Source organism: Mus musculus, chromosome 9 (genome assembly GCF_000001635.26).
Source record: "Mus musculus strain C57BL/6J chromosome 9, GRCm38.p6 C57BL/6J".
NCBI lineage: Eukaryota > Metazoa > Chordata > Mammalia > Rodentia > Muridae > Mus > Mus musculus.
The window spans coordinates 71,861,812-71,877,660 of record NC_000075.6 but is presented as its reverse complement, the minus strand read 5'-3'; the positions used below and the strand labels follow the sequence as shown (position 1 = coordinate 71,877,660).

The window sequence follows — 15,849 nt, the reverse complement described above, 5'->3', positions numbered from 1 at the left end:
AGGTACACAAACACCCATACCCACTCCCCTCCCCTCCCATTCTCTCCAATCCTCCTCTCTACCTCACTTCCAGACGGTTTCCTGGCTGCCCTATCCGGAACTTGATTAACTCTGTAGTCCAGGCTGGCCTCAAACTCAAAGATTCATCTGCCTCTGCCTCCCAAGTTCTGGAATTAAAAGCCTGTGCTACCACTGCCCATCTTTTCAAAGACTTTTTGTTTGGTGGTTTTAAGTTTGGGGTATGCTTTTTGTTTGTGGTTTTTTGGGGGCGCAAGGGTGGGGCCTGTGTACTGGAGGAGGTGGGATCGTTTAAAACAGGGTCTCCATTGGTAGCCTTGGCTGTCCTGGAATTTGATATACAGACCATACTGGCCTTGAAATCACAGAGATCCACCTGCCTCTGCCTCCCAAGTACTAAGATTTAAGTTGTGCAGTACTTTGCCAGACTTAATGTGTAAAGGCCAGGCTTGTCAGGCCATATCTACAACTCCAGAACTTGCAGGCTAGGTCAAAAGGATCACAAATTCAAGGTCTCTCTGAGCCTATCAGGATCCTAATTACTAACATAGAACAAAACAACCTAAAAGACCCCACCTTTTTAAAAATATTTTTGTGAGATTATTGTTTTTATATTACTTCGATAATACATTCTTTAAATATGGTCTACTTTTCAGGTATTTTATCTTTATAATAGATTGTTTTATTTTGAGGTAAAGACTCACCTCAGTATGAGCAAACCTGGCACTGAATATGTAGCCCAGATTGGCCTTAAAGTTACAGTCTCACCTCTGCCTTCCAAGTACTAGTCACAGGTGTGGGGACAACTCTATGGCTTATAGCTTATAGCTTGCTGTTTAGCCCAGGCTGGCTTTGAACTTGTGATCCTTCTCCCTCTGCCTCCCAAGTGTTGGTGCTTGCAGAGGTGCAGCCATATTCAACCTCACATCTTGATTTTCTGCTGATAATTAGAAACTTTCCAACCACAATAATTTAAAAAATTAGGTATCTTTGTCTTTTAAAAAACAATAACAACAACAAAAATCAAAAAAACAAAAATAAAGAAATAGGGCTGGAGAGATGGCTCATTGGTTAAGAGCACTGATTGCTCTTCCAGAGGCCCTGAGTTCAGTTCCCAGCAACCACATGGTGGCTCACAATGGGATCTGGTGCCCTCTTCTGGTGTGTCTGAAGAGAGCGACAGTGTACTCATGAATTAAAAAAAAGAAACAAACAAAACCAAACAAAAACAACTGTGTTTGGCCACATAACAAGCCTGAGGACAGCATGTATTATTTGAGTCCCTGTCTCAAAAAGAAAAAAGGAAAAAAAATGACAATTCAAATTAAAATTGGGGGGGGGGGGATAGATACCTGTTATTCCTTTCACATTTGAAATTATGTAATTTTTTTGTCCTAGTTTAAAAACTGAAGCTCCTTAGGTCTCTAATTACAAAACAGTGTACGGTTTGATGAAAGGGTTGTCACTGTGAGCCTTGGGTAGTATGGCTGAGATCACAGAACAGCGCCATGAACAGGTTTGTGGTTTTGCTGCTATTATATTCTGATGCATATATATCTCTTATTTTCTGGTTAGATTTATTCCCCTGACCACACAAGCAGTAGTTTTCCATCAAACCCATCAACACCAGTGGGATCTCCTTCACCTCTCACAGGTGGGTTTCTCTGTTATTCATAATATGTGTAAATCTTCTACTTGGAGTCTCTGAGTCAACAAAATTTCAATTAAATCCTATTTAAATTATGAAAATATTCTGACTTTGCTATACGTTGAAGAAATATTGAATTATTTATGTGTATCTTCCTAGGTTTTTAAATAATGTGATGGTTTCCAATAACAATTGTAGCTGGATGGTGGTGACACATGCCTTTAATCCCAGGCAGAGGCAGACAGATCTCTTGAGTTCGAGGCTAATCCTGGTTCCAAGACAGCCAGGTCTACACTGATAAACCCTGACTAAAAACAAACAAAAGCCTTTGACTACTAGGCTTTTCACCTTTTTTATATGAAAACTTACCAGGGGATGATAATGCTGGGTGAGCAGCATTGGCGGGGCTGCTTAAGTGGTTCACTTTGTTTTCCTTTCTCCTGATTTTTGTTTTGTTTTGTTTTGTTTGAGACAGGGTTTCTCTGTGTGACTCTGGCTGTCCTGGAACTCAATTTGTAGGCCAGGCTGGCCTCGAACTCAGAAATCTGCCTGCCTCTGCCTCCCAAGTGCTAAGATTAAAGGCGTGCACCACCACCACCCGGCCCTTTCTCCTGATTCTTAACATTAATTTTGATAAGTTCTAGAACTATCCTATGGGATGAATTTTTTGAGATACTATAATTATAAGTGATAATATTTATTAGGATTAAGTAAAATAATGTGAAAATATCTTTCAAACAATAATCTTAAAACGTTACCCATATTTTTCTAAGCAACTTTGGAGGGGTTGGACTTGCTGGAGAAAAATGTTTTGAAAAAGAGGTGTTACTGGACAAGTGAACTGGCTCACTACATCCCTGCCTCACCAGTCAGCCTCAGCAGCAGCTCTGCGTTCCCAGTCTGGCCTCAGTTACATCCAGCCTTATGCTGGGCTTCTTAAAGTCACAGCTTTTGCTGTCACCTGTGCTTTGTGTCAGCCACATTCCAGGGTGGACATGTTGAGCTGCAGCAGCTGCTTCAGGCTAGTAGCAGTCTGTGCCACTTTTTCAGACATCATGGCTTCAGCTGTCTAGTAAATGCTAAGCAGCTGTTGCCCACATAGGCAAGATGATGAAAGACCCATTGACTTAGAGTTGTGTAACGGGGCTGAAGTTACAGAGAGAATGATGGAACTTAGCCCTGCTCACTATCTTGGCACTGTTTTACCAAAATTCTCAGCATAATTTTTGCCACAGCCCGTTTTTACACTTTGTTATATGACTTGTCTGCCTTTACTGTACTTACTAATCATGGGAGAGGAGCTGGGAGCTCAGCCTCTAAGAAGGCATGGGTGAAACTGAGAATGGTTACGTCAAGTCTGAGGCCTCCTCCATTGGTGAGGCTTAGCTGATGATACTCTTTCCTGTAACTCAGGTAACTAATCAAAATGTAGACTGCTGATTGTATGGTGGTGAGCCTCCTTTGAATTCAGCAGTCCTAGAGAACCTTTTGCACGTGATGCTGTTGAAACACCAAATTAGAGTATTTATAAAGGCACATCTCCTGCTTCTCTGTCTAGTGTGCTTGTCTCTACTTCCGTTGTTTACGAGAACACCCACACCATGAAAGAACAGAGACAGGGTGAGAGGAAAAGCTCTAGATTATAAACATTCAAAGTCAAAAGAAAAGGAAACAGCAAACCAGCACTCCTGCTGTGGAGATTGCTTTGTATCTTATATGGCCTTGATCTGTTATCTGGAATGAGTAGGTTATCCCCAGTTAGCCCTGTTTCCTGTGTTCAACCAACAGTCAGATTCACCACAGGATCTGTGAGCATAGACCCACAGGCAACAGATTCCCACAGGCAGCTTCATGGTTGTCATTCTTGAATAAATACACCTTATCTTCCTCCAGAGCTTTCCAAACAAGAAGCATGCATTTTTATGTATTTTTATGAGGGAGCCTCTGAGACACTGTACTAATGACTGGGCTGGAAGTCGTGATATAGACCAAAATGACCTTCACCTCTGCCTGCCTCTGCCTCCCAGGTGCTGGGCTTAAAGGCCTGTGAGCATTTGTTCTTAAGTCAAGAAGCCCATAGCAGGATCGCTAGAAATCTGCATATCAGAGTTCCTGCTTTGTCTTCTAGCAGATCCTTCTGACAGCTTTGAGACACCACAAACAGTATCCAGTAGACGAAAAGACCTTTTTTTTTTAACCCTGTCTTTTAAGAAATCTTTTCCAGAAACCTCTCCTATAGACTTAACCTCATGTTTCATTGGCCATCACGGGGCCTGCCTCAGTTGCCTGCATCTGCAATAGAACTGACATGTTTATCTTAGGTGTTAGGATTTATTCAGAGTTAGGATAGAATTATTCTGTGCCATTCAGACAGAACAGGCCTACCCTTCAGCCCTTGAACAGACTTAGTACTTTGGCAACAAGGTGAAAGGGAAATGGCTATGCCTGCTACAGTTCGGAAGTGGCACAACATTTATGTTAGGCGAATATGTTCGGTATGGGAGCTTGGGAGGCAGGCAAGCAGAACATTCCTTGACTTTCTTTACCTTCATATGGAATTTAGGTGGGGAATGTCTGTAATGTTAGAACCTTGTACCAGTCCTCAGAACCTCATACTAAAAGTTGAGTCTAAGTTTATGTTAGTTTAATCAAAACATTATGTTGTGTACATCGTCTATGAGCATGCCCAGTGTAAAATACTCGCCTTACTTGAGCAAGTTTCCAGTCGAGATGAGAAAATACAATGAAAATAAAGCCACAGAATTGACACTGAGTTGTGGTCAAGTTAGGGCACAGGCTTCATGAAATGAAATTTAATAAGAGGAAAGTGGTTTTTGTGAGTATAAAGGGAAGAGCACAGTACAGATCTGCATAGGAGAAAGTGCCTGCCCTCCTCTTCTAGTCATTTACCGAGAGGGTGACTGGCTGTGTTGTGGTAAACTGTAACATTAGGATTCCAGTAGGGTAAGATGGAGGCCCATGAAGGCTTGAGTTTAGGGTGAGGTTACAAAGAGAAACTATTGGGGGCCTGAAGTAAGAGAAATAACTGGAGCCACAAGTTGTGCACTCAGGAGGCAGAAGACAGGTGGATCTCTATGAGTTTGAAGCCAGCCTGGTCTACATAGCAAGTTCCAGGCCACCCACAGGTACATAGTAAGACATTGTCTTAGAAACAAGAGAAAGAGAGAACTAGCGAATGAACTAAAGCCTAGAAGTACCCTGAGCTATACAGGAGGGTGTGTCCATTCTCTTAGTTTATGAACCAGTTCTATTCCCTAAAGCCCTGATGAGAGTAAGAGCAGATCAGAAACACTGCATACATTTACATTATTCCCAGAAATAATTCAGCTCGAACCCTGGTCACTACCTAGCTTGCTGCTTTTAATTGTTCAATAAATTTTAACAAGTGAATTCTCTATAATTCTTCTAAACTAAGATCTATATTTTAGAGTGGCTAGTTAGTAAACAAACAACCACAGGACAGCTACAGAAATTGTTTCCCCCAAAGTATGTGGTCTCCTTGTGGACATGTCCACCACCAAACATAAAGTGATGTGCTCAGGCAGGGAAGATAGCCTATTCTAAGTCACACCAAGACTTCCAGCTCCTGCACTTCATTTTCTCTATTCTCCTGTGTGTAGCAGTTCGTAATTACATGCTAGAGGCACCAGTATGATTCTAAATTTAACCTGTGTATTTTGCCCTCATGCTAATTTTACAAAGATAAGAAGCTACAGCTCTATCTGATATCAGATGCATGCTAGCTAACATTATGGTGTGTCTAGAATCTGATCCCCACCCCACTCAGAGGTCTCATTCATAGCTAATACGGCACCAGTACTCCAAGACTGCCAAGATTTTTATATATTTACTGGTTATTGTAGTTGTTGTTGTTACATTTGAATCTATACACAGAAGGAGATGCTATTAATGTTCCATCCCAAGAAAGACATTTAGCTTGATGACACATTTTCATATCTCTTAAGATCATCTTTATAAGACAGATTAAGGTAAAAGTGATTGTTTCTTATATTTTTGTCTGTAGCCCTCATAGGGATCAAACCCAGGGACTTGCACTTTCTAGGCAAGCATTCTACCACTGAACTACATCCCCAGCCTCCGCTAAGTGCCTGTACTCTCAATTTTAACAGAGAATGATGGTGATTTCTAAACTAGCTTTGTCTTATATAACTGTATGTTATCCCATTTGTGATCAACCACATAAAATATTTGGTTACTAGTATAGTTATAAAACCTTTGATCATGAAATATAGCTCAGAATTTGTATGACATTCAAAAAGATATCTGTCACTGATTTAACCCTGCTGATATTCTACTTTAACCTTGCGATGTAACAGTGGATAGCCCAGTCTATAACAACAACAGCAGTAATAATAATGTCGATGGCCCAGTCGATAACAATACTAACAACAAAGTAAGTTTAAGTATGTGTATATTTTTGGGTTGTTTTGTTTGGTTGGTTGGTTTTGGTTTTGGTTTTGGTTTTTTTGAGACAGGGTTTCTCTGTGTAGCCCTGGCTGTCCTGGAACTCACTTTGTAGACCAGGCTAGCCTTGAACTCAGAAATCCACCTGCCTCTGCCTCCCAAGTGCTGGGATTAAAGGCATGCACTACCACGCCCGGCAAGTATGTGTATTTTTTATATATAGTTAAATGGATGATATTTAAGCAGTAGATATTTGCATGGTTTGTTTAATATCACTATCTAAAAATAGCTAGGGAATATAGTTAATGAGTGATAGAACATTGACCTAACATGTTTGAATCCCTGGCTCAGTTCCCAACATGCACATATAGTCTTCTGGGTACAGGTTTCTCATGTGAATGATGCAATGTGTCCCTCTGCATCCTCTAAGCTAAGCTCATGAGGAACCACAGAAGCTCCCTGCTTTGCAAAGCCTTTGTGTGCCTACGGACTGTCATGTCTTCAAACATTTCAGAACACCTGATATGATATGGCTCCTGTCACAGGAGTTGGAAGAAGATTGGGCCAAAATGGTTGGAATTATTTTTTTTGTTTCAATAATTTGGGGTCTTTAGCTTATGATAACTCCTCACCTAAACATTTTTTAGCTGGTGTACCCAGTGCATTTTATTTTAGCCGTTAAAACTGCTTTATCTGTGTACTATCAGAAGATGCACATGAACATGTGTATGTATCTCTTTAAGTTGAAAAATGGTACTTTATTTGGAAATGTACTCCCTCCCCAAAGGAAAAACCAGTTATCAGCTATTATAGCAATTATTGTAGCAGCAATCACAACAGCATTGCTACTCAATTGAAACCCAGCCAGAGCATGGTGCACACACCTTCAATCCCAGCACTTGGGAGGTAGAGGAAGGTGGATCTATGTTGTGATTTTTCAGGTCACCCAAGACTACATAGTGAGATCCTCTCTCAAATGAAAAAAAAAAAAGCCAGTTATGAGATGTGTATGGTTAAGCAGGTTATGGTACAGAGATACAGGTAATATTAATGTCATCATTTATCAAAGGCTGTAAAGCCATGGTGGAGAAGCAAACATTTTTTTAAAGGATGTACATGTATGTAGACAAAGTCTAAAGAACATATTATTTTCTTTAATAATGTATTTTTAATATATTTTCCTGGGAATTTTACAGGTTTTTTCCTGTTTACTCAATTTACTAAATTGACATAAATAATGAAAAAAATTGTCCAATGTTTTATGCTTATAAGCTGCTAATAATATGCTGAAGGGTAAACAAGGTTGTCATTATTTATGATTAATAAGTATCTTTACCCTTTGCTTAACATTACTATGACACAGAGTTAATTCATACATGTGAATGCTTTTTGGTTTAACAGGTACCAGTCAGTGGCCCAGAGCTGGAGGGCAAGCTCCTTCATCTCCAAGCTATGAAAACTCACTTCACTCCCTGGTAAGGATATTCCACTGATCTTTACAGGTGTTATAGAATTTTGCTTTATAGTACAGAAGGGTTTTGTTGTTCTTGTTGTTCTTGTTGTTTTTGTTATTGTTGTTGGTAGTGGTTTTCTTGTTGTTACTAAATCTTATGTAACAATGAAGAAGCAGTAGGCTAGCATTACACAATTCTTTGCTACCACATGACCTGATTTAGAAGACAATATGACATTTTGGGTATCTTTATTGCCATCTGCTTCTTGGGATATTAGATTTATCCAAGCAACTGGAATTAAAGGAGTATGAAGGATTTTTGTTTTTTTGAAAAATATTATTTAATCTTTCTATACTGTCAGTGTTTAATGTAAGAGGAAATTTACCAAAAAAAAAAAAAGACACTTAAAAATCAAATCTGTTGTTTCATAATGATTATATTTATATTAGACTTTTACATTTATGTATTACTGTCATTGAAGTTTTTCTGATATTTTCTTGTAATAAAAATGTACAAACCATACAAGTACAACATTGCTTGTCAGACAAGTAGGACAGTAGAGGAGCCATCTTGGTTCTAGTGCTCCAAGGCAGAGAATCTGTGAGAGACTGTTTGCTACTGTTGCTTTGGTATGCTTACATTTATAACCCAGAATCACAAAATATAATAAAAATAAGCAAATGCATGTGATCTGGTGAAATTCTAAGTCACATATCATTCAGTAATTCTATGTTCCAAACAGAAACACTCTTTTTCAGTGCCTAACAAAATATTTTAAGTTGAGGGAACATTGTCTTCTCGCATATTTTGCAAGGAACCCCAAGCATTGTGTGCCGTTTAGATGCTAACCTTGTGAGTCCCTATTAAATCTCAACCTTTCCAGAACTCAGTACAAGTAGATCTTGCAGACCTCCACATTAACTTTACTAACAGGTTACCAACAAGCACATCAGCTATTTCCTCGACTCTGTTGGAGTTAATCTTAACCTGTGCTTTGCCTCCTGTTCTGTCTTGACTTTGCCAGAAAAATCGAGTTGAGCAGCAACTTCACGAGCATTTGCAAGATGCAATGTCCTTCTTAAAGGATGTCTGTGAGGTACTATTTCATTTAGATGGTGCCTTTTTTGTGTGTTTCAATTACTTATAACGTCCCTTACTCATTTAAATGATCAAGCTGTACAGACTCCAACACTGAGCATTGCAGCTCTTGTAGCAGTGTGTAGAAGTAGACTTTTGTCTTGTTTATAATGACTTCCTTTTAGAGCTGTACTGGCATGTGCTTTTGGTTTTCAGAATTCTAATGTGTTTGTGTATAAAGCATGTGTGACCCGTGGGTAGTGGATGTCTTACCTTCAATTTTGCTAAAGAGCTTAGCTGGATATGTACACCATTGAAGATAGGTGTGTTCTACTCACCTAAAACTTAAGCTAAATAGATTTGAGTGCCTTTCCCCAAATTGACATCTTTCAGAGACCATTGTACAGTTTTTCCCTTTCTATCAGCTGTAATTGAGTATTGACATAGAAGACTTCATACATTATAGAAGCTAAAAGAAATAACCTCATGATAGATTGGTAAATTCATCTTCTAAAGCAGTGACTTGTATCTGCAGCTTTGAAAATTCATCATAGTCTGAAAAGAGCTGCCTTTTTTTGTTGTTGAAGTTCAGGTAGTCGGTTTTGAAACTAGTTGATACTGCATTGCACTTGCTGCCTTCTATATAATCCCTGAATAGAAGATGTAGCAGCTTAGTAAATTGAATAGATACACTGCTGGTAACTCCTCTCCTCCCCCGTGTTGTTTTCAACCCTTACAGCAGTCTCGAATGGAAGACCGCTTAGACAGGCTGGATGATGCTATCCATGTGCTACGAAACCATGCAGTTGGACCTTCTACCAGTCTGCCTACTAGCCACAGTGACATACACAGTTTGCTGGGACCATCCCATAATGCATCAATTGGAAACCTCAATTCAAACTATGGAGGATCCAGCCTTGTTACAAATAGTCGATCAGCTTCGATGGTAAATCACGGTCATCTTAGATGCAATAATCCATGTTATCCTAATTTTTTTTCATGAAATTTTGGAGAAAAGAGTTTGACGGGGGGGGGGGGACCTCTTGATTGAAAGTTAAAAGGAACCCTTTAAGTTTTCCTTTATTGTCTTCAGTAGAGTCATTGGCTACTGTTGGGCCTGCCAAATTCTGCTGTGGCCACGTACAAAAAGAAGAAACTTTAGTACAGAGATCTGTTAGCTTTAGCCAGGTATTTTTCCTGATATATAATTGGAATGGCAGTGTATGCCTTGGATAGCAAATAGGAAGAATGAATAGCATAGTGTGTGACGTGAGAGACTGAGTTTTACAAGCCCCATCTAGCTGGGGCCGTTAGCTGGGGCCGTGTCACAGGCCTGTCATCTCAGCTAGTCCAGAGGCTCATCCAGGAGAAGAGCAGGTTCAAGGCCAGTTTGGGGAACCTGTGAGACACTATTTCAAAGTAAAAAGGAAGCTGGAGATGTGGCTCAATGGTAGAGCACATCTCTATTATATATGAGGCCTTAGGCTCAGTCTTCACTACCACAGTTTAGAAAAACATCCTAGTCTAGGAAGGCATTTTCTTAATCAGAGAAATTGTCTAGACTAGGAAAGCTGTTTGTTACTATCTGGAATTTGACTTCAGTTACAAGAAAGTTTAAAAGTGAAACTTAATTTGTATAGGTACAAATTTAGCCTCTTTCCCAAGTAAAGGGGAAAAACTGGTATAGGGGAGCAATTTTATATTAATCCTCTCAGAATAAAATAATTTAACCCATTTTTTTAAAACATGATAAGAATAGACTTCTAAAGTCATATATATGAAAAAAAAAATCTGTGTTGAATATCTTGCATTAGTTTTTTTATCCAAATTGTCTTTTAAAGATTCATTTTGAGCCTGCTGAATAACTGATACCATGTGTTTGCATGTTTATTCCATGGTTTTTAAAGTTCATTGAATGCTACAAAATATTTTTCTATGAAACAGATTTTGAGCTATGGGATCAAGGCTAAAACTTGGGTATCGCCACAGCACTTAAGTGCTCTAATGCTGGGGCCTGGTTTCTGTAGAGTAGGATTGGTGCTAAGTCCCCACATTCATATGTCCGACTGCCACGTAAACAGCTGCCTGGTCTCTGATCTCAGTATTTCCACCTTGGGCCTTAGCAGTTAGGGATGTTATTTTCTGCTTTGTTTTGTTATTGTTATTGTTTTGTCTTGGGTGTAGAAAATATTGGATTCTTAACTACCTTCTAAATAGGTTTTGCTGATAAACTAATATAAAAACATTTGAAAATTATTAAACTCACATCTGAATTGTCAATGCCATAACTATTAGAAAAAGAAGTTGAGCCAGACTTAGTGACACCTGCCTTTAATCCCAGCACCTGAGAGGTAGAGACAAGTAGATATCTAAATTCAAGGCCAGCTACATTGAGAAATCTTGTCTCAAAAAGAAGAAATTTTAGTGGTATAATAAAGCTAATAACATGGCACTTTGCAGCTATAAATATAGAAAAGCAGATTATTAGTAAGTTGCTGATAGGCTAGAGAGTGACTTGAAAATCATATTCTTGAATCTCAGGTTGGCCTTATTGATAGCATTTGCAATTTGTATTTCTCCTCTTTTAAACATTTTATCTTCTTGCTATTAATAAGACACTTTGTAGTCCCTGCTGGCCTCTAACTCACAAAGGTCTGCCTGCACCTGCCTCCCAGATAGAGATATTCTGATGAGGAAAAGCCTCATAATATTATACGGAGGGATCTTCTAAAGAGTAGTGTGAGTGTGGCTCTGTGGGAGCACCGTTCAGGCCATGGCAGTTAAGCCCAAGCTGTTGCTTAGTGTATATCAAGATGTTGTCAGTTCTTACTATCTTTAGAGCGCACAGGACTGCTAAATAAATTACCTCCGGTGTCTAAACAGGTCTCTACCTTATACATATGCAGTCAGCAGTATTTCAGTTATAGGTCATACATTGCTTCAGGGCTTAGACTCAGAAAGCATCTGACACAGTCTGACCCCCTTGGTGAGCCAGTGCTCATCTCTCATCCTCCCAAGGTCAGCTTGTTAGCTGTGAGTCTGACTTAAAACCAAAGGATGGAGTAGATAGGTGGTCACAGCTATGCACAGCCTTGCTCATGTGCTTAAGACCCACCTTGTACTCACAAGATGTTTGATTTAGAGAGACATTTTGTGTCTATTTCATTCAGCTTCAAGAATCTCTTTTTATTGTCCTTCATGACCATATATTCTAATTGTGAAAAGAAACTGGTTTTAGGTACTAAAACTACTTTCCATACTTTTTCTTTAACAGTAAAAATTTGTGTTTGACATCTAAGAATAGTTATTTGTAAAATGACCACAGAAGTAATGTTTATTGTAGGATTTATAAATATCTTTCTTAAAAACATTTCATTTTCATCACTCCACTTACAACTCAGAGTAGTTATCCCGATGACACAAGTATCTTCAGAAACTCACCAGACATTTAAATACTATTTTATTTGTGCAGTGGGTTTATTCTAAGAGCATCACTGTAGGTGAGTATCCCAACTGTAGGTTTAAACATGATACTGCTTTCTTTTCTAGCATTTGGAAGAGACTGAGCTTACATGCACCGTGAAGGGAAAGAAAGGAATGGTAGCTGTCTTAAGCTTTGCATATATATAATCTCTGTCACACTACTTGTCTCTGTGTGGTGAGAATAAGGATTGAGTCTAAGGCATGCTTGATGGGAAAGCCCTCCACTATCGAGCTCCACCTCCATCCCTACAGCAACTCAGTTCTGACACTGTAAAATAAAGGAGCCTTTGACAAGATGTGGGAAAAGAACACAACTAAATTGTAGTATCATTATTACAGAGATGGGATCCTTTTTTTAAACAAACAAGATTTATCCATGGACCTACTGTGTCGGTTTCTTACTTTGATCATAAATTGACTCGTCAGTATATAAAATCGGGGTTGGTATGGTTTTGATTTGGGGTTTGGGTTTTCTTTTTTGTACTTATTTGTTTTCCTTTTTCTTTATTTTTTTCCCCCTCTTTGAGATAAGGTCTCAACTATGTATTCTTGGCTGGCCTGGAATTCACTATATAGACTAGGCTAGCACTGGTCTTGAACTTAGATCCTGCCTCTGCCTCCTAAGTGCTGGAATTAAAAGATGTAAGCCACCACATTAGCCACTACTTTGGACGTTTTAAGATAAGCCAAGATGCACTGAAATAGAAGAAAAGTTGATGACATAAATGAAAACAACCTAGCAGAACATGGGGGATTGGGGGTCGTGGGGACTGGACCAGCCAGTATCAGATAGGTGATAACAGTAGCTCATCTTCTGGGCCTTGAAAGCAAATAGATGAGTGAGCAAGATGACTGTTAGTGTAAAGTCTATATGCATCATTTAACTAAACCAAAGTCCATCTAGGTCTGTGTGGTCTGGAGGGGTTACAGACACACCTTTAATGCCAGGAGACAGGCAAGGAGATCCCCTAAATTCAAGGCCAGTATGGCATAGAGCAAGTTTCAGGTTAAGAAAGCTTAGATCCAGGCCTGGTAGTGCATGCCTTTAATCCCAGTACTCAAGAGACAGAGGCATGCAAACCTAGTTCTAGTCCATCAGTTCTGTGCAGTCCGTTGAAGTCAGTGCAGTGGAGTAAAGTCAGTCAGTTCAGTTGAGTCAGTGAGCTGAGAGTCTGTGGAGCACAGTTCAGAGGCAATTTTTATAGGGACAGTTTTACAGAGACGGGTTACAGAGAGACAAGTTAGACACAGGTAAAGACAGACGAGCCAGAAGATTAGAACAGAGTGCCAGGGTTAGTTTGAGGTCAAGCAGAGCAATTTGGAGAGGGTTTTAGGCCAGAACCGGTTAGATGAACGAGCCAGCCAGACTTCAGAAAGAACTAGAAAAGGTGAGCTTATTCAGCAGTAAACCTTCTAAATGACAGTTACATCAGGTGAGTAAAGATTACATTTACAAGAATTAAAGAGGTTTAGTCACAAAGGAGTTTTAACCTATTCTAGTTATGTAATGAACATAGAAATTAAATTATCTGAGAGATAAATTACATTTTATAAAAAGAGCTGGGAATGAAGCTCTTGTTTAAATAATTGGGGTAGCCCTCAGACATCTTTTTAATGTTTGCTTTTAATTTTAGAATTATTTTCATTTACTTAATTTACTACTCTCTATTTATATTTTTTTATTTCTCCATACCTGCCTTAGTCAAATATAAAACATGAGTCTGTCTTACGCACATTAAAGAGATTTATATTCACTTTAAAATAGGGTTTAGAAATACTGAAATATCAGAATTTAGTTTTAGTTTTACTTTGATTTATTTAAAATAAGAATTAACCACTAACAAGAAGAGTTTAAACAAAAACTTTAAAAACCAAACAAGTGTAGTCATCATTCTTATTTGGAAATGATACAGACGCCTCTGCAGGGCACGGCTACGATTTATAGCATGAGTGTAAATACCTGTGCACGCCGAGTAGCATCCTGCAAGTGCCTTTGTCTGTCACAAAACATGTCCATCAAACAGTGATCTCAGCCGCAGACATAGCAAGCATGATGGAAGTCATTGTGTTTACCATCGAAGCTTGATGCCACTCCTAAAAATTACTGAGATTTCCAAGGTACCCCTGGAGCAGTTGTCACCAGAGAGCATAATCCTGAAGAACTGAGGTTAAAAATGAAAGGAGAGAAATGATTTAACAAAGTTGTCCTCTGACTTCTAAATATGTATTGTGGTGTGCAGTAATAAGAAACAACATTTTTTAAATTCTTAAAAGGTCTTTATTAATGGTACAAATGAAATTTTTCCATGGGTCTCTTACTTTCATTATTACAAGACCTGTGGAAATTTAATACAGGCATTTTTCTTAATTATTTTTTGGTATCCCTTGAGAGTTTTGAAGTCAAAGAAATAGAATAATATTCTTAAGTTTTCTTGGCCTTTTGTCAACTTAACTAAAATAAAATAGAAATCTTTATGTGGGGTAGGTAAGTTGGCTGCACATGTTTGCACATTCATTTTTTATATATGTGTATGTCAACAGACAACCTTGGGGTCAGTTAGTTGGTTTTGTTTTTTCAAGATAGGGTTTTTCTATATAACCTTGACTCTCCTAGAACTCACTATGGACCAGGCTGGCCTGAAACTCAAGAGATTCACCTGTCTCTGCATCCCAAGTGCTGGAATTAAAGCCATGCACCACCACACCTGGCTTTCTTAATCACTACCTTCTGTTTGAGACTGGGTCTTTCATTGGTGTGAAGCTTCACCATGCAAGTCTCTCGTCAGCAGAGTTTATGTCTGTGTTGCCATAACCAGCTTCCTATGTGTGTTCTAAGGAGGTAACCTCAGGTCTTCACTTTGGCAAGGCCAAGTGACCAGTCTTCTCAGCCCTCCTAACTTTAAATATTCTTATATTTTCTTTTGGACAGCAGTTAATTCTAGTATGGTTTCCATACTATAGGAATTATGTGTCTAAAAAGAATCATACTTATAGCCACCCCACCCCCACTGTTTCAGTTCATTTTTTTCCCTAAATGGAAACTTCTAAATGTTTTATTTTCATTAAGTTCACTTTTAAATAATTTTTAAGGGCTTAAATAATGTTTTTACATTTAAAATTACTTTGAATTTTTTTGAAAATAATAGAAGTTATACACTTAAGGAAATAATAAGGATTAAGGAAACAAGAAATGGATAAAGCCAGCAAAATATTTTTAAACAGTGTATATATAAAAATCATTTAGTCAGTCTATATATTAATAACACCTAAATTAAAACAATAATCAGCAAATAGTACAAATGAACAATTTATTAGAACAGAATCAGAACTTTATATTAAGAAGTTTGAAGTCTGTTCTCTAATTCATCAGCTAATGAGATTTAATATTTTTCTGAGTGCTAAAGTCATTGGCCAGATTAAATGAAAAGAAGTTTCTTGTAAGTTATTCCACAGAAGTCAAGCTGTAAACAGCTTGTGAAGATTTAGTGTGTAAGAATAAGTCATTTAGTGGGTTGGATCTTTTATTCTGAAATGAAATTCTTATAGGAATTGAAATTTAGAACATAGCAGGCCTATGGGTTTGCCTTCCTGCTACTCCTCCAACAGTAGCAGCCTGTCAGCTGTATGCTAACGAGTTGAACAATTAAAATAGTCCTATCTGGCTGGCCCACAGGCTCTGGGTGCAGACAAAGAACTGTTTATACACCTGTTGTTCATGTAGAC

The 15,849-nt window shown here is 38.6% G+C and overlaps 1 protein-coding gene across 18 annotated transcripts in view; it reads left to right on the top strand.

Moving 5' to 3' along the window:
• Positions 1 to 15,849, top strand: part of Tcf12 (transcription factor 12) — a 267,642-nt gene that overhangs the window by 234,233 nt on the left and 17,560 nt on the right. For 8 of the 18 annotated variants that reach the window (NM_001253865.1, NM_001253862.1, NM_001253864.1 and 5 more), the window contains 3 exons: positions 1,594 to 1,672; positions 7,514 to 7,587; positions 9,383 to 9,589. In NM_001253865.1, the coding sequence (NP_001240794.1) occupies positions 1,594 to 1,672; positions 7,514 to 7,587; positions 9,383 to 9,589 (360 nt within the window). Of the gene's footprint in view, positions 1 to 1,593; positions 1,673 to 7,513; positions 7,588 to 8,590; positions 8,663 to 9,382; positions 9,590 to 15,849 lie in introns of all 18 variants that reach the window. The other 10 variants (NM_011544.3, NM_001253863.1, XM_006510996.3 and 7 more) reach the window with 3 other exon arrangements.